The following is a 27,179-nucleotide window of genomic DNA, read 5'->3' on the forward strand; positions in this document are numbered from 1 at the left end:
AGTTACTGGGATGTTCTATAAAGTTGTATTGCCTCTCTGCTTACTTGTGATCTCTGTCAAATAAATAAATAAAATCTTTGGAAAGAAAAAAAAAGAAAAAGTTGTATTGGGAGTTTAGAGTTTAGGTGTACCGGCAGCAGGATTACTTGCCCACAGGGGTTTATCTTTTCTAATAGAATAAAATTTCATAATTGGTCATTCTTTCAAGTCTTCTTACAGAGACTCTATTTGTGACAGAAACACTTAACATTAATCTCCTTATAAGTCTGTAAATTTAAGTATAGAAACTGATGTTATCTTAAAAAAATTTTTTTCTTGGTATTTAAAGCCTCTTGCCTGTTACTGTTTTTTATAAGACTTCTGAAATTCCACTCTGACTTATTCTGAGAAATTTTATGGTTCATGTATTCACTGACTTTTTGCATTAAAATACTCTTACATGGAGCACCTGGGTGTCTGCCTTCAGCTCAGGTCCTGATCTCGGGGCCTGGGATTGAGTCCTGCATGGGTCTCCCTGCTCAGTGGGGAGTCTGCTTCTCCCTCTTCATCTGCTGTTTCCTCTGCTTGTTCTCTCTCTCAGTCTCTCTCAAATAAATAAAATCTTAAAAAAAAAAATACTCTTTTGATACTGACTCAGCAGAAACCTTAGGGTATGTTATTAGTGGTAGTTGACTGTTTTCTCAGTGGGGATTGAACTAGAGGCTTTACTGTTTCTCTTAACCTAGGTTATAAACATTTTTCTTTTATCTCATTTTTTTAATCTCATTTTTTAATCTCAGTTATAAAAGTCCTCAAACATTTTTGGTAATTACCTAGAAACGGGCCATACTGACTTTATGCTTATTGAATTTTGCAAAAAAATTGACAAATACTGAATATTTAAAACTTTTGTTCTGAATATTTTAATTCTGAAATACTATAGAACAAAGAACTTCCCTGTACCCTTTACCTGGTTCTATCAGTTTTGATTTTAAATACTTTTACCACATTTGCTCATCATTCACACACATATATACCCATTTTATTTCTTTTGCTCTATTGAGACTAGGTTGCATTCTTTGCCCCCTTACCCTTTACTATTTCTGTTTCTTTTTTTTATCTTTATTTCTATTATTATGTTTATTTCTATTTTTAAAAGTTTTATGTATTTAAGTAATCTCTACACGTAACATGCGGCTCAAACTCAAGACCCCAAGATCAAGAGTACCATGATCTTCCAACTGAGCCAGCCAGGTGCCTGTTTATTTCTAAGAGTGATCATTTTCTCTCTCTCTCTCTCCTTTTTTTTTTTTTTTTTTTGAAGATTTTATTTATTTGACAGACAGAGATCACAAGTATGCAGAGAGGCAGGCAGAGAGAGAAGAGGAAGCAGGCTCCCCGCAGAGCAGAGAGCCCCATGGGGCTCCATCCCAGGACCCCGGGATCACGACCTGAGCCAAAGGCAGAGGCTTAACCCACTGAACCACCCAGGCGCACCCCCCCCCCCTTTTTTTTTTTAAGATTTACATATTTGAGAGAGAGAATAGAGGAGGCGCAGAGGGAGAGAGAATCCTGAAGCTAACTGCTGAGCATGGAGCCTGACATGGGCTTGATCCCAGGACCCCAATATCATGATCGTGCTGAAACCAGGGGTTGGGCACTCAATTAACTGAGCCACCCAGGTGCTCCTATATTCTCTTTTATAATAGCTCTGGAGCTGTTAAGTTCTGACAGTTTCACAGTGATACTTTATCTGATCTATAGTACATATTACAAGTTTATCAGTTGCTCTAATAATGTCTTTTAGAGCAGTGTTTTCCAATGTGAGATTAAATACTGTATTTAGCTTCCATGTAAACATTTATTTTTTAATGGACTATTTTTAAATCTTAAGTGTTGAATTTTTGTTCTTTTAACAGCTAAACCAGGTGGACAGGTGAAATGTCAGTATATATCTGCGGTGGATAAAGTTATATTTGTGGATGATTTTGCAGTAGGGTGTAGGAAAGACCTTAACGGAATCTTGTTGTTAGACACTGCTCTGCAAACTCCAGTTTCAAAGCAGGATGATGTGGTTCAGCTTGAATTACCTGTTACAGAGGTAAGTTGAAATAAATCAGTGTACTTTTCCTCTTAATGTAATTTCAGACCTTATTAGCTGTTAAATTAAGTTGTCCTTTGAGAACATTGTATATGTACCCCGGTTTTTTTTTTATACATGCCCCTATAAAAACAGAATTGACTTACTGATCACATTTGTTTAATTCCTCTTTGTAATTAATTGATGCTTATCAGAGTGGTATTTAAGTGTGAACCATGCAGTTGAAACGGTACCAGAGACAGCAGAATACAGTGGCTTAAACAGTACAGTTTTTTCAGTAACAGGACAGGGCTAAGCGTAGGGGTAACTGCTTACCTCAACACTTAGCTTCCATCTCTTGAATTCATGACAGCTGTTCCAAGGCTCATTAGTATTTCCCCGTCATAGTGAAAGGGAAAGCAGAAGCCCAGGGAAGCACACTGGTACGACCCTTCCCCCTTTTTTCTCTTGTCCTTTCTCCCCGCTCCTTCCCTTCTGCTTTCCTTCTCTCCTTCATTCTTTCTTGCTTTCTTTCCCAAACTCATTCATATCCACCCTTTTCATGTTCTTCCCATTGGCCGGAATTTAGTCACATGGTCACATCAAGCTGAGAACACTTGGAAAGAGGTAGTTCTTTTTTAAACATAAGATGGAAGGGAGGAATGAATATTAGTGAACAGCCAGTAATCTTTGCTTGTATGTATCATACCTTTTAACAATCCCAGTTTAAAATTTTAGTCATACATACGTTTCTGTAGTGTTACATATTCATTACTTAATTTGTAGGTGCACCCTAATTTAAAATCTTTACCTGTGCATTGATGTTCATGTGGTGTAATTTGAAAGTACGTTTTTCAAAGCTACTGGATTTTAAATCATCTTAAATAAAATATAAAAGATTTTAATGCTGTGTCTCCTAATAAAGTGAGATACCATTTTTGTCTTCATACCAAGTTGTTAATTATGAATTGTTTTGCATTTGGTGGTATGATTATTTGATAAAAACAGTATAGCATATTTCCCATTTTTAGGGCATGAAAATTGTCAATTGGTAAACATAAAGTGCAATATAAATGTTTTTATTCTCTTTTTGGAAGACTAATTTAGAAAAAGGATACCAACATGTATCCACTTAGATTTCACTCAGTGTCATAATATAGTTGTCTGTTAGGTTATTATTGAAAGTATGTTTGCTGAAAATTTGAGTTCTGAAAAGAGAGTAGTCCTCTTTTTGTCATTTGGATCTGGGGTCCTGCCTAAAATATTTGTATAGAGAACTAATTAGTTTTAGTTGTATTGGACATTTTTTCCTCTTAATTTGAGGAATTTATACTAGCTGATAACTTAAGGTTGATATCCTAATAAAGGATATATATATGTATGTGTATATATATATATATATTTCATCACAGAATCTGTGATGCAAGATGGTATCAACCTGTTCAGGTTTTACAAAGAACTAGAGAATTACAATAAAATATTGGGACATTTATAATGAAATAGACCCTCAAATCAGTATTTTTCATAATGTGCTGTCTGAAGGGTTAGGTATTTATCTGGCTTCTGTCACCTTCTCTACCTTGTTGGCCATTAACATCTTATGCTGATTTTCTGTGTACCTAATCACAACCTTGTTTGCATAGTATTGTTTGTATCTTCAATTAAGTATGGAGTCCTAGGTTTGCTTGGATCAGTGTGGATGTATTCTTTTCCATTTGTCAACCATGTATTTCTGTTTTAAGGTAGTTCTTTTTGAATATGTGGGTAACAATACAGAGGCTTTTTTATATTACCTGTTGACTTAGTTAATCTTCTCTCTTACGGTTTTGTATAGTTTGAGTGTTTAAAACTTATTGAAGGATTTTACATTTATCTCTTTAAAATTTTACCTTTAATTTTTGTTCGTGGTGTCAGCTTATCTAGGGTTTTTTGTTTTTGGTTTTTTTAATCTAGGGTTTTTTTTTTTTTTTTTAATCTTGCTTTGGTTTATAATAGCTTCCATGTATTTAAACTTTACTCTGTGGTGTTATGCCAAATATATCGCTTTATCTCATTTGATTTTATAACAGCCCTTCAAATCAGCATATGATTATATGTGATTTAGTTTGTTTAAAAAAGGTAAAAGTAGTAAAGTTTAGTTATAGTACTTGTCAGTATAATAACAAATTAAAGTATTTGAGTAAGGATCTGAATGTAACATTTTTTTGTTGTGTTTAATTTTCTGTGATCATCTTTTTTTATTTAGGCACAACAGCTCTTATCAGCATGTTTAGAAAAGGTAGATATTTCTAGTACGGAGGGTTATGATTTGTTCATCACACAGCTCAAAGATGGTTTAAAAAATACATCCCATGAGACTGCAGCCAACCACAAAGTTGCTAAGGTAAGAAGTTTAAAAAAAATTACCTTCTTTCGATTATGAGAGAAAGAACACCTCCATACTTTCACTTTCTCTGTCTTTCCCCCACTTTCCACCTACCCTTGGAAATATTCCAGTTCTAGATTTTTCTTTCAGAGAACAAAATATGTTTATGAGTCCCCTAAAAGTTGAAACTATTTTTACTGAAGTCTAAATTCAGTTTGTGGGAACTGTTTTGCTTACTTTGTTCCTAAAGCTTCTGTGCTTGGTAGCTCTATATTGGTTAAGAGGCTGATGAAAGAGAATTTCTTGTTAGGTGATGAGCTTCAGTGAGAAATGGAATATGTCTTTGGAAATGGGGCCATTTGGGCTTTTGTTGACATTATTTTTTGTTAGGCATGACTAGGATGTTTGTGTGAGATGGTGCTTTGAATTAAATCCTTGGATATGTTTTACTGATGTTTCTAAGTTATAAGTGTAATACATAAGAAATTTCTATACTAAAGGGTGTAAGGTAGAAGGTAAAAACCATTTTCTTAAAAATAATTTTTGCCTTTTTAAGTATCTCTTTTCTTAAGTACAATTGTAACTGTACCAAAATTTGATGTACTGTCATCTGTTCTGGCTGCTATTAACAGAATACCACCGACTGGGTCGTTTATGTATAATAGAAATTTATTACTGTTCACAGTTCTGAAGGCAGGGAAGTCTGAGATCAGGGTGCCAGCATGGCTGCTTTCTAGTGAAATCTTTTTTTGTACTTGCTTTTTTACTGTGTCCTGATGATGGAAAGGTCTCAGGGGATCATTCTGGAGCCTCTTTTATAAAGGCATTGATTCCATTCAGAGGGCTCTATTCTCCTGACTTAAGTACCTCCCAAAAGCCCTACCTACTAATACCGTCACCTTTGGGGGTTAAGATTTCAACAGATGAATTTGGGGATGAGGGGACACACATATTCAGACTATAGTTTACACTTTGCTTTTTTTTCCCCCACTTAAGAATGTATCTTTGAGTATCTTTCATATTACTCCTCAGATCAGCTGCATCCTTCCTAATATTGGATTTTTTAATAGAGATTTACCATGATATTATTAACTTTTATTCCATTGATGGAACATTTTATATAGTAAAACAGAAACCATACTATGCATTCCAACAAAAAGAATTTATCGTAAGGAATTGATTTTAACATGTGTCTGAGAACTGAAGAAGTGGAAAGGAAGCCCTGAGGAAGCACACAGAGAGTAATGCCGGGAAGCAGCTGTCACCTAGGTCTGAAGGAAGGAGCTTAGGGTGGTCAGCACCTACAAACTTAAGAATAGGCTTTGTGGGTTTGGGATCCAGGCTTCTCAGGAGGAGCCGCTGTCCAGATGGTACCTCAGGAGCTTGGGGAACAGCACTCGAGGAGCTGAGACATGGATCTCTGAAGAGAGTGCTGTTTGGCTGGTGTCACCACCTCTGAGGAGCTCTGTGAGACGGGTTCTGGGAATGCTAAGTAAACAAAACGCAGGAGACTAGAAGAATAAAACGCAGGAGACTGGCTGCCACCAGGCCCTGTGCTGACTCAGCATCGACAGCTGTGACAAGTAATAGCCTGGGGAAGTCTTTTCCGCCCTCATCATGCTTTCCAGTTTCCATCCTGTGTTCCTTTTGTCAGAACCGGACAGCCAGGAAACTGGCTGGGAAAGAAGAAAGGCATTTTGCAGAGTCCCAGCCTTAAGATGATAGGGAAGAGAAATAAAGGGTCAGTTTGGAACTGAGAGATAGTAGTTTCATAATTGTCACAGTGTACCCTTTTGGTACTCAGCATCTCCATACATATATTCTGTGCATATTTGAACTTTTAATACAACAAAAATACTATGTTTTTACTTTTTTTTTTTTTTTAAAGATTTTATTTATTTATTTGACAGACAGAGATCACAAGTAGGCAGAGAGGCAGGCAGAGAGAGAGGAGGAAGCAGGCTCCCTGCTGAGCAGAGAGCCCGATGTGGGACTCGATCCCAGGACCCTGAGATCATGACCTGAGCCGAAGGCAGCGGCTTAACCCACTGCGTCACCCAGGCACCCCTGTTTTTACTTTTTACAAATGAAGATTCCTTCTCCCTATCCCCAGAGATGAGAGACACAAAGTTCTGATAGATAATTTACCTGTCCCTAGGTGATACTAACTACTAAAATTTAATTATTTTTAGGTCTCTACTGTTCAGGTAATAGAACTGTGCCACCTAAAGACTAATTACATCCAAAATTCTTGCGTGAAATAAGTCTCTATGTCTGTCTGCTTCTGTGTGTCTGGTTCTGAATCTACATTCATCCATCATGTGTACTAAGAAGGGAAGAAAATATTCATAGCCACTATATCCCTCAGTTCTTTACTGGTCAAAAGGATATACTTGCTAGTTACAACCTCCCTCTACTCCCTATTTTGTATCTGTCTGCAGCACTTTGCTGGCAGATGTCTTTGCATGGTGGAGTGACCCACCCAAGTCTTCACTTCTGCAGGATTAAATTCTCAGTGGAGCTGTTTTAGTTTTTGTAATCACCTGTGCACTTTTACTATTGGATATGAAAGGACTTAGAGGCACCCTAAAGAATCCCTTGGTTGTTTTTTCTTTCTTTTTAATATTTTATTTATTTGAGAGAGAGAAAATGCGTGGAAGCAGGGATGAGGGCAGAGGGGGAGGGAGAAGCAGACTTCCCACTGAAATGGAAGCCCAATGTGGAGCTTGATCCCAGGACCCCAAGATCATGACCTGAGCTGTAGGCAGATGCTTAACTGACCAAGCACCAGGTGCCCCACCTCCCACCTTGGTTTCTTTCTTTCTTTCTTTCTTTTTTTTTTTAAAGATTTTATTTAGTTATTTGACAGAGAAAGATCACAAGTAGGCAGAGAGGCAGGCAGAGAGAGAGGGAGTGACAGGAGGAACTCAATATTGCTGGGTAGCAGTCTTAACACATAATTCAATGGGATCATTATACTCCTTGTGGAATGCTCCTCCCTTGGCATGTAGGACCGTTAAAACTTAAAGCTTGAAAAAAATCTTTGAATGGGGTATTAAGTGTAATAGCGACCCTATTGGGAGAAATTGTTAGGTGTTTTTTGTTGTGGTTTTGTTTTGTTTTGAGTCTAAGCATATTCATCACCCTGTAAGGTAGAACCTCTCTTCCAGTTAGTACTGACAATGAGATTCTGGTAGGGCACTACACTTTTTTTTGTCAGGCCAGCTCCTAGGATAACATGGTAAGACCAGTCAATTTCATGGGCAAGTGCCCATTGCTTTGTTTTTCTTGCTGGTTTTGTTTAGTTTTGTGTTTTTCTTTGAAGTGCTTTTTTTTTCTTTTTTTTTGGCTGAATGCAGTATACTTTATTGATGGTACATGACAAGGTAGGGCTCCCCAAGCCCCTCCCCTTCTTCAGGGGGTCTGGGATGGAAACAGTGGAGGTTGGGAGATTCTCAGTGTTTTGGGGGTTAAGTTGAGACAGGAATTCCCTAGCAGCTGAGGGCCTCTTTCTTCCTCTTGCTCTGGCTGAGGCTGGTGATCCAGGGGGCTCATATTCCTTGGAGGCTATGTGGACCATAATGTCCACCACCTGGTTGCTGTAGCCAAATTCATTGTCATACCAGGAAATGAGCTTGACAGAGTGGTCATTGAGAGCAACGCCAGTCCCGGCATCAAAGGTAGAAGACTGGGTGTCACTGTTAAAGTCGCAGGAGACAACCTGATCCTCAGTGTACCCCAGGATGCCCTTGAGGGGGTCCTCTGATGCCTACTTCACCACCTTCTTGATGTCATCATATTTGGCAGCTTTCTCCAGAAGGCAGGTCAGATCCACGACAAACATGCTGGGGGTGGGGACGTAGAAGGCCATGCCAGGGAGTTTCCAGTTCAGCTCAGGATGACCTTGCCTACAGCCTTGGCCGCACAAGTGGAAGCAGGTATGATGTTCTGGGCAGCTCCTCGGCCGTCATGCCACAGCTTCCCAGAGGGGCCATCCATAGTCTTCTGGGTGGCAGTGAAGGCATGGACGGTGGTCATGAGACCCTCCTTGATGCCAAAGTTGTCATGAATGACCTTGGCCAGAGGAGCCAAGCAGTTGGTGGTACAGGAGGCATTGCTGACAGTCTTGAGGGAGTTGTATTTCTCATGGTCCACACCCATCATGAACATGGGGGCATCAGCAGAAGGAGTGGAGATGATGACCCTCTTGGCCCCACCCTTCAGGTGAAGGTGGTGAAGACCCCAGTGGACTCCACAACATACTTAGCACCAGGATTGCCCCATTTGATGTTGGTGGGATCTTGCTCCTGGAAGATGGAGATGGACTTCCCAATGGTGACAAGCTTCCTGTTCTCAGCCCTGACTGCACCATGGAATTTGTCGTGGGTAGAATCATGCTGGAACATGTAGACCATGTACTTGAGATCAATGAAAGGGTCATTGATGGCGACAGCATCCACTTTGCCTGAGTTAAAAGCAGCCCTGGTGACCAGGCGCCTAATACAGCCAAATCTGTTCACTCTGACCTTCACCATCCTGTCTTGGGCACGTGGCTGGCACTGCACCTGAAGATGGGCTGTCTGTCGAACGGGGAAGAGCAAAGAGCCTGAAGTGCTTTCTTGATCAGAAGCAAAGTTGTGTGGAATACCATGAGAGTGCATAAGCCATTCTCTTAGTTCACAGGCAGTAGTTTAATAGAATGGCAGAAGCATTGTAGGTAGAACGAGTAAATGCATATTCAGAACATTTATTTATTATAGTGAATAAAAGTTGATGCCCTATCCATGGCTGAAGGAATCCAATATAATCCTTATAATCAGATAGCAGGCTGTTCCCCCTGGAAAATGGTGTGACATTGGTGGCTCAGCTTTGGTATCTGCTATTGGTAGATGAGGCAGTCAGTAATACTGTAGCCTGGTTAGTCTTGGTGCGGGGATGTTTGTGTTGTTGGACCTGTACATATCTCCGTCTCTGTTCCGTGGTACTTTGCGTACAGGTCTATTGAGCAAAGCATTGGGAGTGGCTATGGAGAGAGGGTAAGTGACATTCATACAATGTGTGTAGTTTGCCCATTTCCTTGGAAGCAGATGTCTTTGAATGAGCATTTGTGTACCTCATAAATATTTTCCCAATCTGTTTATTTTGAGAGGTCTGTTCTTAGACCTTTACCCTTGACTGCAGTCCTGTTCTTTCCAAATGCCTGACCATCCAGCCAAAACATTAGCTACTGTCTGTTGATCAGTGAGGATCTTCACTTATGGGCAGTTCTCAATCTCAGACAAAGAGCACAACCTCATATACTGGTCGAAGTTCTGCCCGCTGAGATTTACCTTCACCACTGTCCTAACTGGGGCTCGGATGTTGCAGCCATCTCTTTAGGGTGGTACCAGCCAAATATGCAGAGCCATCTGTGCATCAGAGCCAAGGGTTTTCTTCCACAAGTACCTTGTATGGAGTTCTCTGTGAAGCCATCAGTGTAGAATGAGAAGGAGGGGTTAAAACAAGAGTAGGTATTATAGAAAGCTGGGTTACTTGTTTATTCAGCTTGTCCAAAACTGGCCTGTTGGACTTTCTCAAGAATGATCTCTTGAAACCACTCAATGAAAAGAGACTTGTCTTTTGTTCCTAGTATTATGGTTTGGTATGTCATTTCACATCTAGTTTATGATGGACAGCTCTGATCACACAGGCTTTTTTTTTTTTTTAAAGATTGATTGATTTGAGGGAGAGAGAGAGAGAGCGCTCTCGCACATGTGTGAGCTGGAGTAGGGGCAAAGGGAGAATCTCCCGCAGTCCCCAGTGAGTGCAGAGCACCAGGCGGAACTTGATCTCATGACCCTCAGATCAAGAGCTGAACTGAAATCAAGAGTCAGACACTTAACTGACTGAGCCCCCCAGTTGCCTCTGATCGCACAGATCATGGATTGGTATTAATTTCTGTCAGGGACTGAGAAGCCAGACATTGTTTCTGAAAAGAGCAGTTACGTTTACAGGGAATGGTGTGGCTTTACCCTAGCATTGTGCCAGTGATTGTCCTAATTCAGCTTGCCGGACAGGCCTTTCAGGATCTTTACTTGCCATACACACTTCTAGTGTCAGGGAATATGTCAGTGGTAAAATTGAACATCTTGTGTGCAGCCAGGACCTGCTGCAGAGCTTCTTGGTCTGTGCCTGTATTCTTAGATAATTGAGTTAGGGTAGCGCATTGAAATCTGCCAAGAGCGGTTTCAGAATCCAGGTAGGCCCACCAAGCATTATGCCTCTTTTTCACTGTTTGCTTTTGTAAGTTGTAGCAACTTGTCTTTCATGTTGGAGGAAATATTCTGACATGTTCAGACCACTGGACTTCCAGGAGCTTTACAATGGTTGTAGGACTCTGAGTTTTTTGGGCATTATTATCCTCTCTGGCTTGCATATGTCTTGCTAAGGCATGTGAGTTCCTGGCTACTTCTTATCTGGACCTATCAGTGTGACGTTAGAGTGTGTTACAGCATGATGCAGTAGGCCAGTGTGGTGGACTACATACGGGAGAGAACATGAGCCACAGTCCCAGGGTAGGACCGAAGATTGATTGTTACTGCCAGATAAAACCAGGCTGCTTTTGGATGGTTCTTAAAAATTAGTATAGAGAAAAGAGGTATTTCAGAGGACTGTAGCTGCCTACCGGATATCAAGGATTTGTTGATTTGCTTTAGTAAAGGTACCCCATCTGGAATAACAGCTGCAGTTAACGTCTCCTGACAGTTTAGAGTCCACAGTTTTTCTCTCAGATTCATTTACATTTTGCATAGGCCAAACAGGCCAGTTAAACAAAGGTGACATAGTCTGAATTCCCCTTTATTTTTCAGGTCTCTTACAATGGTGTTAATCTCAGAAATTTCCTCAGGAATGTGGTATTGCTTTGGTTTAGTCGATTTGTAGAGAATGGAAGTTCGAGGGGCTTCCACTTGGCCTTCCTTCCTTTCATAGTTCTTAGAGAGGACTAGAGAAACATCGTGGAAATTTTCTGGTTGCCTATTTTATATCTCGTCTAGTTACGCTTTTGGGAACTGGACAAATAACTGCAAGATAGATATGGGGCTCCCCAGAGCTCACGGAGATAACTTGGGTCCAAAACGCCATTAACCGTCTGACCATCCTAAGTTCCTACTTGCACTAAAACACCACAGTAATGTTTTACATCAGTTCAGTGCTACTTCATTGTAAAGCCTGAAAGCTCACACTATTTTCTGTTTCCCAGTCTACATGACTAGTGCACATCTGCAGGTACCTTTGTGGAATGTTTGGAGTACGATTTACAGCGTATGCTGGGCGTTACTGCAGTGCCCTTTCTCGAGGGATTTCAGACAAGGAGCTCTGGATCTATGAATGGATTAGTTCTAAGAACAAAATAGGAGGCTTTCATTTTCTTTGTCACTCTTTCTTTCTTTCTAGCAATTCAAGTCCTGTTTCTGTCCAAAAGTTTTTCTAGTTATATGGATAAGTTATAATTTAGTAGGCTGCCTAGAATGTACTAGACAGAGTGGAAACCATAGGTGAGCAAGGAAAGATATAGAAATGAAATTATTTTATAGACTTATTTCTCCAGAAGGATAATACTTAGCATCTATGCTTCCTTTTAAAATAATTTTAATGTTAAGTAATTATAATTAATATTTGTTGAATGCTTACTGTATTAAACATTATACCAGTTCTCACTTGAATTTTCATAAGAACATTGTGTGAGTAGTGGGGGCGCCCGGGTGCCTCAGTGGGTTAAGCCTCTGCCTTCGACTCGGGTCATGGTCTCAGGGTCCCGGGATCGAGCCCCACATCAGGCTCTCTGTTCAGCAGGGAGCCTGCTTCCTTTTCTCTCTCTCTCTCTCTCTCTGCCTGCTTCTCTGCCTACTTGTGATCTCTGTCAAATAAATAAATAAAATCTTTAAAAAAAATTGTGTGAGTAGGTATTTATTTTTCCTCTCTCTTTCTAAAAAAGATCTTATTTATTTATTTTCGTGGGAGAGAAAGCATGACAGTGGGGGAGGGTCAGAGGGAGAAGGAGACTCCCCACTGAGCAGCGAATCCTATGAGGAGATGACGTGGGACTCCATACTGGGTCTCCAGGATCATGACCTGAGCTGAAGTCTGTTACTTAACCAACTAAGCCACCCAGGCACCCCATTTTTCCTCATATTACAGAAGCTGGAGACTGAAATTAATTTGACCTGGGTCACATAGTTGATGGTGAAGATGATCTTGGAGTCCAAGTCTGTGTGACTACAAGAGCCTTGCTTTTCGTTACTCTGGGTATAGTGACCACAATAAATACATAAGCATCTGCTAAACTGAAGTAAATCCTCATATGCCTATGCATGTGTACGGTAGCACTACACTGTACAAGTACATTCTTATAAACAGAGAGGTTTGAACACCTAGTTTGTGCTTAACATTGTAAATGTGCTGGAGGAATATAAAAAATAATGGGTGAGTTTTGTTATCCTAAATCATTGATGCTTGTGTAAGAAGATGTGTTACCATCAGGTTCTAAGCTGGCTTTTTTAAATTGAAGTTTCATTTTTTTACTGATTGCAAGCTCCTGCTTTGAATAATGAATTAGTGGAGTAACTCGAGCCTGCTGAATCGTTCTTTATTTTATAATGTATAAGTTACAGTTTTGGTTTAAACTGTTGAGTACATTTTCCTTTGCTTACATTCCCAATTTATTTCAGTGGGCCACAGTTACATTTCATCTTCCTCATCATGTGTTGAAGTCCATTGCCAGTGCCATTGTGAATGAACTCAAGAAAATAAATCAAAATGTTGCTGCCTTACCTGTGGCATCCTCAGTGATGGACAGATTGTCTTACCTCTTACCTAGTGCTCGTCCAGAACTTGGAGTGGGGCCAGGCCGTTCTGTGGACAGGTATAAACTTGCTTATAAAGAGATGTTACAGTGAAATTGAATTGATTAGGATTTTGGATTAACCAAGAATAACAAAAATTTAATTATGATTCAAAATGTATTTCATCAAAATATTTTGGAAAACATTCAGATTCTCATACAAAATACTGAAGTGAATTAGTACTTGAATTGCTGTTAAACAATTTCTCTTGGTGCTTGGAAGGTATTTAAAGGGGTTATAAAACTGTTTTGAAAAATCCAGCTCTGTACTTAGTAAATATTTGAGTCTCCTTAAAAATGTAATTATTCAATAGATAAGAATTATTTTGCTTGATGAAATTTTGTGACCTTTGAGATGAATTTTCATAAATTGAAAAGCTGTGCCAGAACCTATGTATAAGAGCCATATATTATTTCCTACTTACAAAAAGAAGAGAGTTAAATCAGTTAGGGCAATTTTGTATATGTGCTGCCGAAGCGAGCACCAGTTAGGGCAATTTTGAATTAAGATTTTTATGCTGCCTGACCTGGATTTAAACAGCGTATTACAGAAATCATACCTCAACCATTATTTTCTTCAGTAGAGATTTATTGAGGTCTTGCTTTGTACAAAACTAATTAAAAAGCCACTAATATGTTCATTTAAAAACTTAAATGATTTCTGTTTGAAATAACATTAGATTCTTTTTTTTTTTTTTTTAAGATTTTATTTATTCATTTTGAGAGAGTGGGTTGTGGGGGAGAGGCAGGGGGTAGACTCCCCGCTAAGCCGGGAGCTCGCCGGCTCAATCCCAGGATCTGGAGATCATAACCTGAGCCTAAGGCAGATGCTTAACCATCTGAGTGACCCAGGCGCCCCATAACATTAGATTCTTACCAAAAGTATTAAGTTTAGAAATGCTATAAGGAAATATTAAATTTAGCAGTTCTGATAAGTTTACTTTGCCTTCCCACGTACCATTTCACATTTTCACTGGATGTAAATTATAACTTCTTACGCTTTTTTTTCATGCTGATATTGGCAAAGCCCCTGCTGAATATATTAACTTCTTTTAAGTGTGGCTCTTATATTAGTTTGCTTAATAGCTTAGCTCTTGGTAAACAGACTTCTGCTTGACTACTTGCCTATTTTTTGTTGTGGAGTGATTCTGTTATTATGTAAATAACTTCTGTTGGTTGTATTAACATTTGAGAATGTAATACTGCATTTTCAGTCTTTTGGGTAAATATAGAAACTATCATTTTTAATATGAATATTTAATCTGAATAATCTGAATAGCTACCAGGTGATATGGGATATGGTAAAATATTCCCTAGAAGATGTCTGGAGAGGGGGGGAAGTGTACCTGGAATAAGTATTTCTTTTCCTAGAGCTGTGCCTGTCTTGAGATTATAAAGCAGCCCTTCAGAGCTATTTTCTTTGCAAATAGTAGCTGGGTTTCTAAAGAAATCTTTGCAAGCTGTGGTGAATGTCTTATTTTAGGAAATGCATTCACTGGATAGGATATTGTGTTTTTGGAGGTGTTTAAATGTCTCAAAATACTAATTTTGATGTAGTCTGGTATTTGTTTCATTAAGAATGAATCTAGGAACTTAGGAGGACATTCATGAACTCAGGTCTGTTGGAGGTTTGAGTTAGGGTCTGTTAGATGCTATTGCTCTTTTGTTTGGTAATACAAATAAGTGGGTGGTTTTCTGACACAAATCCTGAAGACATCTATAGCCTGTAAATGATAAGGCTTTTCTAACCCAACAACTTTGTTTTTTTCAAACCAGAACACAACTATGAGTTAAACCTAAGCTTACTAGCAATAGTATAGGAAATTATGTGCTAATTTTGGGAAGAATTTAGAGAAATGTATTTTTCTGGTTTCACTGTGATGACCTTTTCCACTTTGTTTTCCTTTTCTTCTTTCCTGTTATCATTTGCACTTTTGTGTTTGGAAGAGTAACCTTTGCTTACAGTCCTTTCTTTCTTGAAAGCATTTGGACTTATTCTAAGTTTGGTATCATTCTTTGAACTAAGGCTCTAGGTTGAGTGCCTGGCTGGCTCGGTTGGTAGAGCATGTCACTCTTGATCTTGGTGTCATGAATTCAAGCCCAATGTTGGGCACAGAGCTAACTTAAAGTAAATTAAAAAAAATTTTTTTTAAAGCAACTCTTTAAAAAAATACTTTAGGTTATACGTTTACTCTCAATGAGGTAATATATTTTAATATGAGAACATATATGAAGATTTTCTTTTTTGGTAATTCCGTGGAGAGTACAGCTTTGCTGGAAAAGGATTTCTCTGGAGAAAGAACAGAAAGAAAACTGCTTTCTACTTAAAAAACTAAAAAAAAATTAAAATTCAACTGGAAAACACTTTCTCAACATGATTGAGATAAAACCACTGTTCCTTTGGTTGTGGTTTTATCCATTTATGCAGACTTGGCACATGATAAAAGCATATGACTGTCTTTATGTCTCCAGATTTTGTGGTCTCTGCTTCGTAATTATGCAACATCCATTAATTTAATCTATGCCTGGAAATTATCAGTTGTAGCCTTCAATAGTTTTCTTTTTTCTATAGTGTTTAAGGGAAATTCCTAAAAGCGATCGGTTTTTAGTTTAAAATATAAAGTCATTAGACCATTCCCCGATTTTGTTGATAATATAGTAAAATTTGTCTTCATTGTTAAGTAGGAGTGCCATTATAATTTGATACCTAACTTCAATTACATAAAATATGTTTACTGTAGATCGCTGATGTATAGTGAAGCCAACAGACGGGAGACGTTTACCTCATGGCCTCATGTAGGCTATCGATGGGCACAGCCAGATCCCATGGCTCAAGCTGGATTTTATCATCAGGTAAAAAAGACTCAAAAAACATTTTTTTTCAGTATGTTTTTGTAGTCTTCAGTAAAATCATTACCATTTAATACTTTCTCAAAAAACTTGCTTTATGCAACCTCACTGTGTGCTTGTGTGTATGCATTTGTGTGAGTTTTGTTTTATTCTTGTACCTTTGCATAAAGAGAAAAAAAAGTTTGTTACAGGTAACTAACAACTGAGTTAATGCTTCATAACTATTCTCTTTCAGAAGCCAGGCAGTATTCTTCAGATTTGCTTTTTGGAAAGTGTTCTCATTGGATGTGTGTTTATTTTCACTTCTTGATTTCTGCATTCATAACAGAGTAGTAGATACTGAGGATAATGCAACAAAAGTAACACTGCAGTTACTCCTGAAACTCTAATTTTGGTCGGACTCTAATTTTGGTTGGGATATAAATTACCCACATACTTCTGTGTGGGTATTGCAGGTGGTACAGTGCAGTCTGAATATATATGTTGAAGAACCGATTAAGAAATTGCACAGAAAGGGGAATGATTAGTCAAGGAAAAGAGATTTATGTAGGAAAAGAGGAGAGTGTACAGTATAGGGATTCGTGTGACAAAAAGATGAGAGTGGGACATTAAGAGAGAGGTTCACTGAGCTAAAGTAGAGGAAAGTTAAGAAAATTGACTTCAGATGGGGATTATGTATTAAAGGGAGGCTTAAACTGGGTGGGGTAGAATGGCTTACCACTGCTAAAGAATCTAAGCAATTTAATACTTACATGTCAGTTTAAGCGTGCTTACTTAATTTTAGAATTCAACTAAACTTTGAAATATATTGAAGTAACTATTGTAAAGAATCTGAAGAGTGATTATTCCTTAGTTGTCTTGAAGTATTTGGAATATCTTAAATAAATTAAATCAGAAATTCATACATATTTGACTTTTGTTCATGGTCTGTCAGATTTACATTTAAAGATATATTAGTTTGCGGGTGCCTGGGTGGCTCAGTGGGCTCTGCCTTCAACTCAGGTCATGATCTCAGGGTCCTGGGATCAAGCCCTGCATCGGGCTCTCTGCTCGGCAGGGAGCCCCCCCCGCCCCCCCGCCTCTTTGCTTACTCTTGATCTTTGTTAAATAAATAAATAAAATCTTTAAAAAAGAAAATAAAAATATATCAGTTTGGAGGCTGGCTAATCCTAGAATTACTGAAATTATTTTTGTAACTTGAAGTTTGAATATGGACCGTTTTTCCTGATAATTTGTCTTTATTGTTGTTTGGTGTCATTTCCTGAAACAGTCTCTATGAAGTGATGCATTGGTATTTTTTCTGTTGAATTTTTGTTCATTGTATTCCATCCTTGCAAAGAGATCAAGTCAAAGATTTTCTAGAATCTTCTGCCTGTGTTAGGGATTGATTATTCTTTTTTTTCAACTTAATTAAAAAAAATTTTTTTTAAATTTTATTTGACAGGCAGAGATCACAAGTAGGCAGAGAGGCAGGTAGAGAGAGAGAGAGGGAAGCAGGCTTCCTGCTGAGCAGAGAGCCCCATGCGGGGCTCGATCCCAGGACCCTGGGATCATGACCTGAGCCGAACGCAGAGACTTTAACCCACTGAGCCACCCAGGTGCCCCGGGATTGATTATTCTTAATTTAAAAAAATGTAAATGAATTTACATCTATATGAATAGTAGGTGCTAAGTCGAGTGAGTCCTCAAAAATAGTAATGTTTGTCATCAGAACTGTATTTTAGTTCAGATTTTTTTTTTTAAAGATTTTATTTATTTATTTATTTGACAGATAGAGATCACAAGTAGGCAGAGAGGCAGGCAGAGAGAGAGGAGGAAGCAGGCTCCCTGCTGAGCAGAGAGCCTGATGCAGGGCTCGATCCCAGGACCCTGAGATCATGACCTGAGCCGAAGGCAGCGGCCCAACCCACTGAGCCACCCAGGCGCCCCTATTTTAGTTCAGATTTTGATGTATTATTTTATATATATGACATTTTGTCTTGTGTAACTAAAGAATACATGAATTAGGTTCACTTTGCTTTTCCTTTTTATTTTGCCTTTCATGTGCAGTTGTATGAGATTCAGTTTTTAATAATGAAATACATTAGACTCTATTTCAACCATTTCAGTAACACATTTAGAAGATGCTAAGATTAGAGACTGAGTATGTGTGTGCCTCCATGTTTTAGTGCTCATTTATTGATAAAACACACTTTTTTTAAGTAAAGCAGTAAATTTTTAAAACAATTGGGCATTCACTATATTTTTGGAATCAGTGTATAGGCTAATTGTCTTTTCCTCAGTGTGCTTTTTTACCCAAGATTATGAACGTTTTTAGAAGTTTTTATTAAAAGGATATTTTACTATTAACCGTAACTGTCTTCATCATGAATTTGCAGCCTGCCTCATCTGGAGACGACAGAGCCATGTGCTTTACTTGCAGTGTGTGTCTTGTTTGCTGGGAGCCTACTGATGAACCTTGGTGAGTGTTGCTTTTTCTGGACATAATAGGCTAAATTCATCCTATAAGTAAGCTTCTGAATTTTCCGTTTTTCATCTAGATAGAATGATATTCTTGCCTTCTTCCATCTGTATTTTTGCTCTTGTCGTAAGAGAATGAGATAACACTGTCTTTGCTCTGTCCCATCACTTGGTGTAGAGTAGCCAAGGTCTTTGACTTCCTAAAATCCACATGGGAGAAGTGCCATAGAATAGAATTAGGCCGCGAACCAGAAGGTTCTGATAAGTAAGTTGATACAGCATGGTTAACTTCAGCAGTGTGATCTTGGTCAGTTGCTGGCAGCCTGTCAGTAGGGAATCCATGAGCAGGGCCTTATGAGTTACATTTTTAACTTTGAAGTAATTTTCGGGAGTTGGTGGTGATTTTGAATTCTAATAGGTGAACGTTTAGAACTTGGTTAACATTAGAGATCATGTATTGAAACCTAATTTTTAAAAAAATAACTGAGGCCTTATTAATAGAAATAGAAATAGTAATAATAAGAGCAAATATTTATATAATGCTATGTACCAGGTGTCATCCTAAGCACTTTATATATTTTTGACTTGTTTAATTCTCATATTTTAGGTATTACTATCTTCATTTTATAGGAGGGATAGAAATTATCCCATTCTAAATAAGGAAAATAAAATTTGCCAAAGGGCATATGGCTGATTAGTGATGGAGCCAGGATTTGTAGTAAAATTAGTTTGAGATTTCTGAATGTTAATCAGCTGATATGTATGGAGTGAACTAGCTAAAGCCTGTCGGAGTGTACATATAGATTCCAGCTTGCAGTAGGGTTTACTGTATGAAAAATGGAAGTTGCATCTATCTGTGGACTAAGAGTTGAACATGTGCAGTTTTCAGTGTAGGTTAAGGTTCTGTTTGGAACTCAATCTTTTCCCCTAGAAACTATTTATATATATAGAAACCATTTTAACATGTATTTTGTAGTTTCTCGGACTGATCCTCAGTTATTTCACCCAGCCCTGAAGAGTTTTACCAGGACATTATAGAATGTAACTTTATTCATAAATATTTTGGGGGGAGGAAATTGACTCAAATATTCAGCTTGTGCTGTCAAACCTGTTTTTTCTTTTAAAAGATTTTATTTATTTATTTGGCAGATCACAAGTAGGCAGAGAGGCAGGCAGAGAGAGAGGGGGAAGCAGGCTCCCTGCTGAGCAGAGATCCTGATGTGGGGCTCAATCCCAGGACCCTGGGACCATGGCCTGAGCCAAAGGCAGAGACTTTAACCCACTGAGCCACCCAGGCGCCCCAAAACCGGTCTTTTTTGACATGGTAGGGAGTCAAGGATTCTATCACTTCTTGCCCCATGATTCAGGATTCCTCAAATTTAAGCAATTGGTAGCATCTCTGAGGGCTTGAGAACATCGTTCTAAATGGATAGGAGGGAACAGGATTGAAGAGAGTTGGGAAGCTGAGCCTAGGTACCTTGTGAATCTGTACAGGGCGGGGGAAGGAGCACTTGCAGGTAGACAATAGGACTCTCATATTTTGATGGCAGGAGTTGATAGAGCTAGTTGGAGGGAGATTGAAGTTTTTAAAAAATAAAATGAGCATGTCCTATTATCTGGCAATTCCTCTTCTACTTATTTACCTGAGAGAATTAATTCTTCTTATATGCAAGGAGGAATAAAGTGGATGGTTAACTGCAATGAAAAACTGGAATCATCTTAAATGTTTGTCAGGATGGAATAGTCAAATAAAGGGTGGCATGCGCATATAATCTATTATCCAACAATGAAGAAAATCAGTAGTTTGCTATTATTCACCATCAATAACTTTGAGTTATGTTATTGTGCCAGGAAGTTTGTTGTAGGATGATTCATACAGTAGTACTTTCATTTAAAATGAAAAAATTTTATGTACATGTATATGAAAACTTACAAAAATATTTTAGAAGTATACCACTTAAATTCATAAAAGTGGTTATTGGAGGTGGCAAAAGAGATTACTAGAACTGGATATTATAATTGAGTGCATTTAGCTTTATTTTATATAGTTATATGTCACTGGTGTAAATAATATTTTAATTAAAAAGTTAAAACTCAGGGAAGAAAAAAGGGTGGAAAGAGGAAAATACCCTAGGATTTAGTTGGGAGGGAATCTAGTCAAAATATGTGCTTGGGGATGTCCTGTAAAAACAATTATTTAAGACATTTGCATATTGCAAGATTGTCCAGAGCTTACATTTAGATATAGGTAAGTTGTAGGTACCTTGTAAAAAGAAACATACACGCCCTAAGAAATAGCATATTTTGGGGCGCCTGGGTGGCTCAGTGGGTTAAGCCGCTGCCTTCGGCTCAGGTCATGATCTCAGGGTCCTGGGATCGAGTCCCGCATCGGGCTCTCTGCTCAGCAGGGAACCTGCTTCCTCCTCTCTCTCTCTCTGCCTGCCTCTCTGCCTACTCGTGATCTGTCTGTCAAATAAATAAATAAAAAAATCTTTAAAAAAAAAAAAAAGAAATAGCATATTTTGTAAGTATAGTTGTCCCTTCTTTGCCATGGAAATTCTTTTTTTGGTAGCAGCATTCTGACATTTCAGATAATGCCTTGTAATTACAGCTAGTGAGAGTTAAAAAACAAAAAACAAAAACAAAAAAAAAACCCAAACAATAACCAGAAAGAAAGTAGTCACAAAGTTGGAGGCATAATTTTTAAGTGTTAGAGTTGATCCTGCTTTCAATATTTGAGATTTTTAGAGTCGTTATACCAGTCTTGAGAATTCCTAGTGTTGTATTTCTATTGAACATGTTAGGATTTTCTAGGTAAACAAATTTAACATTTCCTTTTGCTCATTAAGCATTTATGTGAAAGAAATAATGTATAGTCAATGAATATTATCTTTCTGTGTTTCTTTGGAAAGATAGTTTGCTTTGAAATTATTTATCTGGTCTCATCCCGTAGTGCTTATATAAGATGTATTTCTTGTTCTAAGTATAGGTCATTTTATCCATACTCTGTAGATCTTTTTGCTTTCAGATCTTTACTAAAAAGTTCTTTGTGATGTGACATTTATTGAGTTTTTACTATATGTCATTTACAGTTGTGGCTGCTGATAGATATAGATAGGCACATAATTATATGTAATTTTAAAAATAGCTATATAGAGGTATCTTTGACATGTAAAAATTGTATATATTTAAGATGTACAACTTGATGTTTTGGTATATATAAAAGACTGCCACAATCAAGCTAATGAATATATCCATCACCTCTACACAGTTACTATTTTTTGTGTGTACCTGTGTTGATCTAATTTAGGATACATCCTCTTCTCAAATTTCAGGTATATAGTAGAATATTGTTACCTTTTGTCACCATCCTGTACCTTTATGGAGAACTTGAAATTGAAATGTGTGAGAAAATATCAGACTTGACACAATTTTAATCAATATGTGAATATAGTATAAATTATACTATAACATTCTGTTTCGTCAGAGACTGATTTTATGTGTAATCCATTAAAGGGAGTAAAATCTGCTGCTACAGTAAGTGGTTGGATATATTAGAGTGATCTTGATAAGATTGAATAGTGTGGCATTTGAGTCTTTTTTTTTTTTTGAGTCTTTTTAATAAAGCATATTTCAGTTGTTTTATTAAAAAAGAAAAGATGATCTGGAGTTCTGCTTTAAGCCACAGACTTGACAGCTTTGTTGTTCACTAAACTTTTCCTTCCTTCATCTATGTAAAGGTCTGAACACGAGAGACACTCTCCAAACTGCCCGTTTGTGAAAGGTGAGCATACACAGAATGTGCCGTTGTCCGTCACTCTCGCAACAAGTCCTGCGCAGTTTCCCTGTACGGATGGAACTGACAGAATAGCTTGCTTTGGCTCGGGGAGCTGCCCTCATTTTCTAGCTGCTGCAACAAAACGCGGAAAGATCTGCATATGGGATGTTTCCAAACTTATGAAGGTATGTTTCAATTATGAAGTAACAGATTAGTCATTGAGGAAAAAATCAGTCTTAAACTTAGGCTTGTCATTCATTTAGGTGCACTTGAAGTTTGAAATTAATGCATATGACCCAGCAATTGTACAACAGCTTATTCTGTCGGGAGAACCAAGCTCGGCAGTTGAATCAAGGAGACCAACGTTGGCGTGGTTGGAAGACTCCTCTAGCTGCTCAGACATACCAAAATTGGAAGGAGATAGGTATGTGAATTTTTTTAGTGGCATTTATAAAAGTTAGTGTTTTCCTGAATTTTATATTCTCTTAATTCTAATTAAGGGGGCAGAAAAAATTATTAGTTCAAGAGAGTAGAGAACAAACTTTTAGTTATAAAATCTGGAAGAACTGTCTGATTCTTGACAAAAATTTTCATTCAAAAATGCCATTGTCTGTAAAATGTACTTTATTTTCTGTCTCAGTCTATGCCAAATGGAAACAGTTGCTGCACTAAAGAATAAAGTCTAAGCAATGAAACAAAATCCTTGGATTAAACTTATTTTACCTTCCAAATCTTTTCCTATGGCAGTTGAACCAAATGATTTTGGTTTCCACTTGTTTTCATTAGCACCTCAAATTGTAGAAGTGCTAATGAATAGTGAAATAACATGTGGCTAGGCAAGATGATCTGATTATTTAAATCAATTTATCAGTAGTAAAGCATGAGTTGAGGCATGATCATTATTGCTGTACAGACATTTTGGTAAAATTGTTGTGTGTTGGATTCTCTTCCATTCAGCTTTTCTGACAGTCTTGATTTCTGTAGCTGTATTTGATCTCTGTGGTGGCTGGAGAGTCAAAGTATTATTTTTCTTTACCCACTCATCTCCCAAGACACTACAGTTCTTAACTCTAAACTGGGCTAGGATTATAGGAGCAACATATGCAGTATTCTCAAGCAGACAGAATGAAGGGTTCCAAAAACCACTCAACTTGTCTTAAGCAGTAGAAGCCACTCCCTTTTAAGATTCTGAAGGTAGCAGTGTGAAATGGAACCTATAACTGTGATCAGATGTCCTGATGCTGAGGTGATCTGTCATTTCACTTGCAGGGGCTTCTTATGTTAATAATGTGCAATAGACGTTAGGCCACAGTCAGTGATTTAACAATATTTTACTTCACAGTCCGTTTGGTGACATGTACTTTCGTTAAAAACTAATGTAAAACTTTATTAGTGCAAATTGTTTCATTAATGGAATTAATGGAAAATTCACAGTATATTAGTTGGGAAGGTTACCTCTGTCTAGTCTTTCTTGGTAATGATACATATAAATTATGGGTAGGTAAATATAAATTATTGGTAGGTAAATGTGGCTGAGCTCTGAAACAGACTGAATTAAAGCTTCATGACTATTCTCAGTTATTATAAATCCTATGAATAAATCCCCAGCTTGATGGAAAAGCAGGTGGTCTGTTTCTGAGTTTTGACCACATTTGTCTATAGGACTAGAAAGTAAGTGTGCTTGAGCTCTGTTGATTTTCTTAGAAGTTAGTGGAAAATTAATAGGAGATAATGAAATTGGTATGTGCTTCTGAACACTTACTTATTTTTTTGAAGATTTACTTACTTATTTTAGAGAGAGAGCACAAATGGGAGAGGGAGAAGTAGAGAGAATTGGAAGTGGACTGTGTGCTGGGTGCGGAGCCCACCCTGAGATCACAACCTGAGCCGAAACCAAGAGTTGGTGCTTCACAGACTGCTCCATCCAGGGGCCCCTGAACACTGTTTTTAAATAGAACGTTTGTCTTGGAGTTTTGTAATTAAGATTACACACATACGTGCACACACACACACACACACACTTGGGTAAAATGTACATTTTCAGTAAACACCCAGTATCTCAGGTGGACAGGCACTATGTTGGGGTAATGTGCTGGAGTTGAGATATAGATCTCTGTGTGCTTCTAAGAGGTAGTCTTTCTAGGGTAGAAGGACGCTTTTCTTCTGAGAAAGTGAAGTGATTCATACAGATAGAGTACTCTTAGGTTGGGGTGCTAGGAGGAAGCTGTAGAGGTGGAACTTCCTCTCTAAACTGAGTCTCCTTTTCTGGCTTTCCATTCCCCTAAAGGTAGCAGGATTTCCATTGCATTGGTATCAAATATACAGAACCAGACTAATACTGATTTTGTGGCACAATATACAGTGTATTTATTTTAAAATATACTGTGTGAGTTTCATTAGCTCAAAGAATAATATGTTAATTGAACAAGTTAAAACTTAGCCAAGAAGCTTAATTAGCAGTATAGTTTGCTTTTGGATTGTTTTTGACCATTTCTACTGGAAAGGCAACAATTGTCTTTGTTCTGAATTTATTCAGGGAAGAATATTTGGGAAGGAAGATTATTTATTTGAGAACATGTTTAAATTAAATGAATTAACATTTTTGTCTCATTTTGTATGTTATATTTTTTAAATTGGTAAAAATTTCATGCATTTAACTTTGAAGTTGTGTATATAGTATTGATATATCAAAGCTGAGGTATCCATGTGATACTAGTATCTTCAGTTTTCAAAAATAGATAATCATAACTGTTTAAAACTTAGTCATATGTCTTATTTATTTTGCATGTTTGTTACTCTGCAAAAGGTTTTGCACATGTAAAAGGCTTTAATGAATCCAGTTCAACCATTTTACTCATGATTTTATTATGTAATGGTATGAGAATTTTCCTATCACATAATATTTTAAAGAAAAGATTATATTTTGAAAACTTTAGAGTTTTTTTGTTTTGTTTTGGTTTTTTTTGCCAGTTAAAGATGATTATCTGGCAAGGCTTTGTAACATTATTTGTAATTTCATAGCAAGACACCTTGAATACCTTCTTAAAATATACAACTACTTAGGGCACCTGGGTGGCTCAGTCAGTTAAGTATCCAACTCTTGATCTCAGCTCAGGTTTTGATCTCAGGGTCATGAGTTCAAGCCCTGTGTTGGGCTCTACATTTGGGTGTGTGTGATGCCTACTTAAATAAATAAATAAAAATAAAAATAAATAAAAAATAAAGCAAAACATACAACTACTTTATTTCACCTTTTTTCCTGATAGCTGTATAATACTTGATTGTCTTTTTTAATGTGAAAACCCTTCCATACTTGAAAACTATTGTGTCTTAGTTTAGAGTTCTTTATTTTGGATAATTCACAATGATTATATTTCCTCTGAGGTTTATTTTTCCAATTTATTTATTTTTCCTTATTAATTCTCTGAAATCAGCCAATTAGTATTTAAATAGCTTAAGGCTAATTAACAGCTGATCTTGAACTTTTACACATTTTTTTGTTATTTAAATTATAGCACAGAATTGTCTTATGGACAGTTACTTCCACTTGAAAAATTTAAAACATAGAAATTGTCAGAAGCGTCTAACTGAGCCCTGTCCCTTTCCCTGTCCCTTATTTCAAACTTTTTAAAAAAAGATTTTATTTATTTATTTGACAGAGATCACAAGTAGGCAGAGAGGCAGGCAGAAAGAGAGAGGGGGAAGCAAGCTCCCCGCTGAGCAGAGAGCCCTATATGGGGCTCAATCCCAGCACCCTGAGACCATGACCTGAGCCGAAGGCAGAGGCTTTAACCCACTGAGTCACCCAGGTGCCCCCAAACTTTTTTTTTTTAATAGAGATTACTAACTTGTATTTCATTTAAAATTACTGTAGTGCTTGGTTATTTCAGTTGTAAGTGAAATATATTGTTTCAAAGAGAGAGAGTTAATATTTTCTTTCCTTCAAAGTGCTACTTTTAATTTTTTTAATTTGAGATCATCAGAATTTTAGAACTGCCATAGAAGTGCTGTTTGTTAGAGTACAGACAGTCTCATACTATACTAGAGCGATCTTTTATTAAATTATTTTCTTGTTTGCTGACAGATGAGAGTAAGGATAAAGATGGATGCAAAGAGGCAGGCTGGCAATGTCTTAACTATCCGAGTAGAGAGTAAATGAGGGACCTCCTCTCTTCTTAAACCCTAACTACTGAGTTATATTAGTTTCCCTGCTTGTTTAGGGAGTTGTTATTACCCCTTCCAAAACAAGGAAAGCAAACACAAAATAAAAAAGAAATGCATGTGGGTGTCTGTGTATGTGTTGTGTGAGAAAGAGTACGTGAACATAAACACACACTTATGTAGCTCTTTTATTTGGTTTTAGGACAACTTTCCAGAATTCAGTAATACAATAATTATTAAAACTTTACTTCCTGAAGCTTGTACTTGATTTTATTAGCTGCCTCACTCTTTTATCTGTTTATTTAACCGACTATTCCCAGTCATACCTTAACAGTCTTCAAATCCCTACAAATTTTATTACAGATTCTTAGAAGTTTCCACATTCTGTTACACTTATTTCATGATTCTTATTTATTTATTTATTTATTATTTCATGATTTTAAGGTAATCCAGTACCAGCATTGTTAATCAGTTATGATCTCAGACTACTTACATATCATTTAAGTGAGTTTTAATAGTTTTGTATGATACTTACATTTGGGATGCAGAGCATTGGTTGTTGCAACTTTGTTCTTTTTCTCATAATATGTTTACCTTTTTTTGAAATTCAAATTATTTTTTACTT

The 27,179-nt window shown here is 37.4% G+C and overlaps 1 protein-coding gene and 1 pseudogene across 8 annotated transcripts in view; one reads left to right on the plus strand and one right to left on the minus strand.

The window, feature by feature from the left end:
* The window catches only part of BIRC6 (baculoviral IAP repeat containing 6), a 225,714-nt gene that overhangs the window by 26,259 nt on the left and 172,276 nt on the right, over positions 1-27,179 (plus strand). For all 8 annotated transcript variants that reach the window (XR_009405279.1, XM_059405398.1, XM_059405400.1 and 5 more), the window contains exons 2-8: positions 1,899-2,080; positions 4,305-4,442; positions 13,133-13,326; positions 16,047-16,158; positions 18,534-18,616; positions 22,356-22,578; positions 22,657-22,817. Coding sequence is in view for 7 of the 8 variants with exons in the window: in XM_059405398.1 (XP_059261381.1) it covers positions 1,899-2,080; positions 4,305-4,442; positions 13,133-13,326; positions 16,047-16,158; positions 18,534-18,616; positions 22,356-22,578; positions 22,657-22,817 (1,093 nt within the window). In the remaining variant the exon portion in view is untranslated. The remainder of the gene's footprint in view (positions 1-1,898; positions 2,081-4,304; positions 4,443-13,132; positions 13,327-16,046; positions 16,159-18,533; positions 18,617-22,355; positions 22,579-22,656; positions 22,818-27,179) is intronic.
* On the minus strand, positions 8,194-8,959 carry LOC132022276 (glyceraldehyde-3-phosphate dehydrogenase-like; annotated as a pseudogene).

This window comes from Mustela nigripes, chromosome 7 (assembly GCF_022355385.1).
Source record: "Mustela nigripes isolate SB6536 chromosome 7, MUSNIG.SB6536, whole genome shotgun sequence".
In the NCBI taxonomy this organism is placed as follows: Eukaryota; Metazoa; Chordata; class Mammalia; order Carnivora; family Mustelidae; genus Mustela; species Mustela nigripes.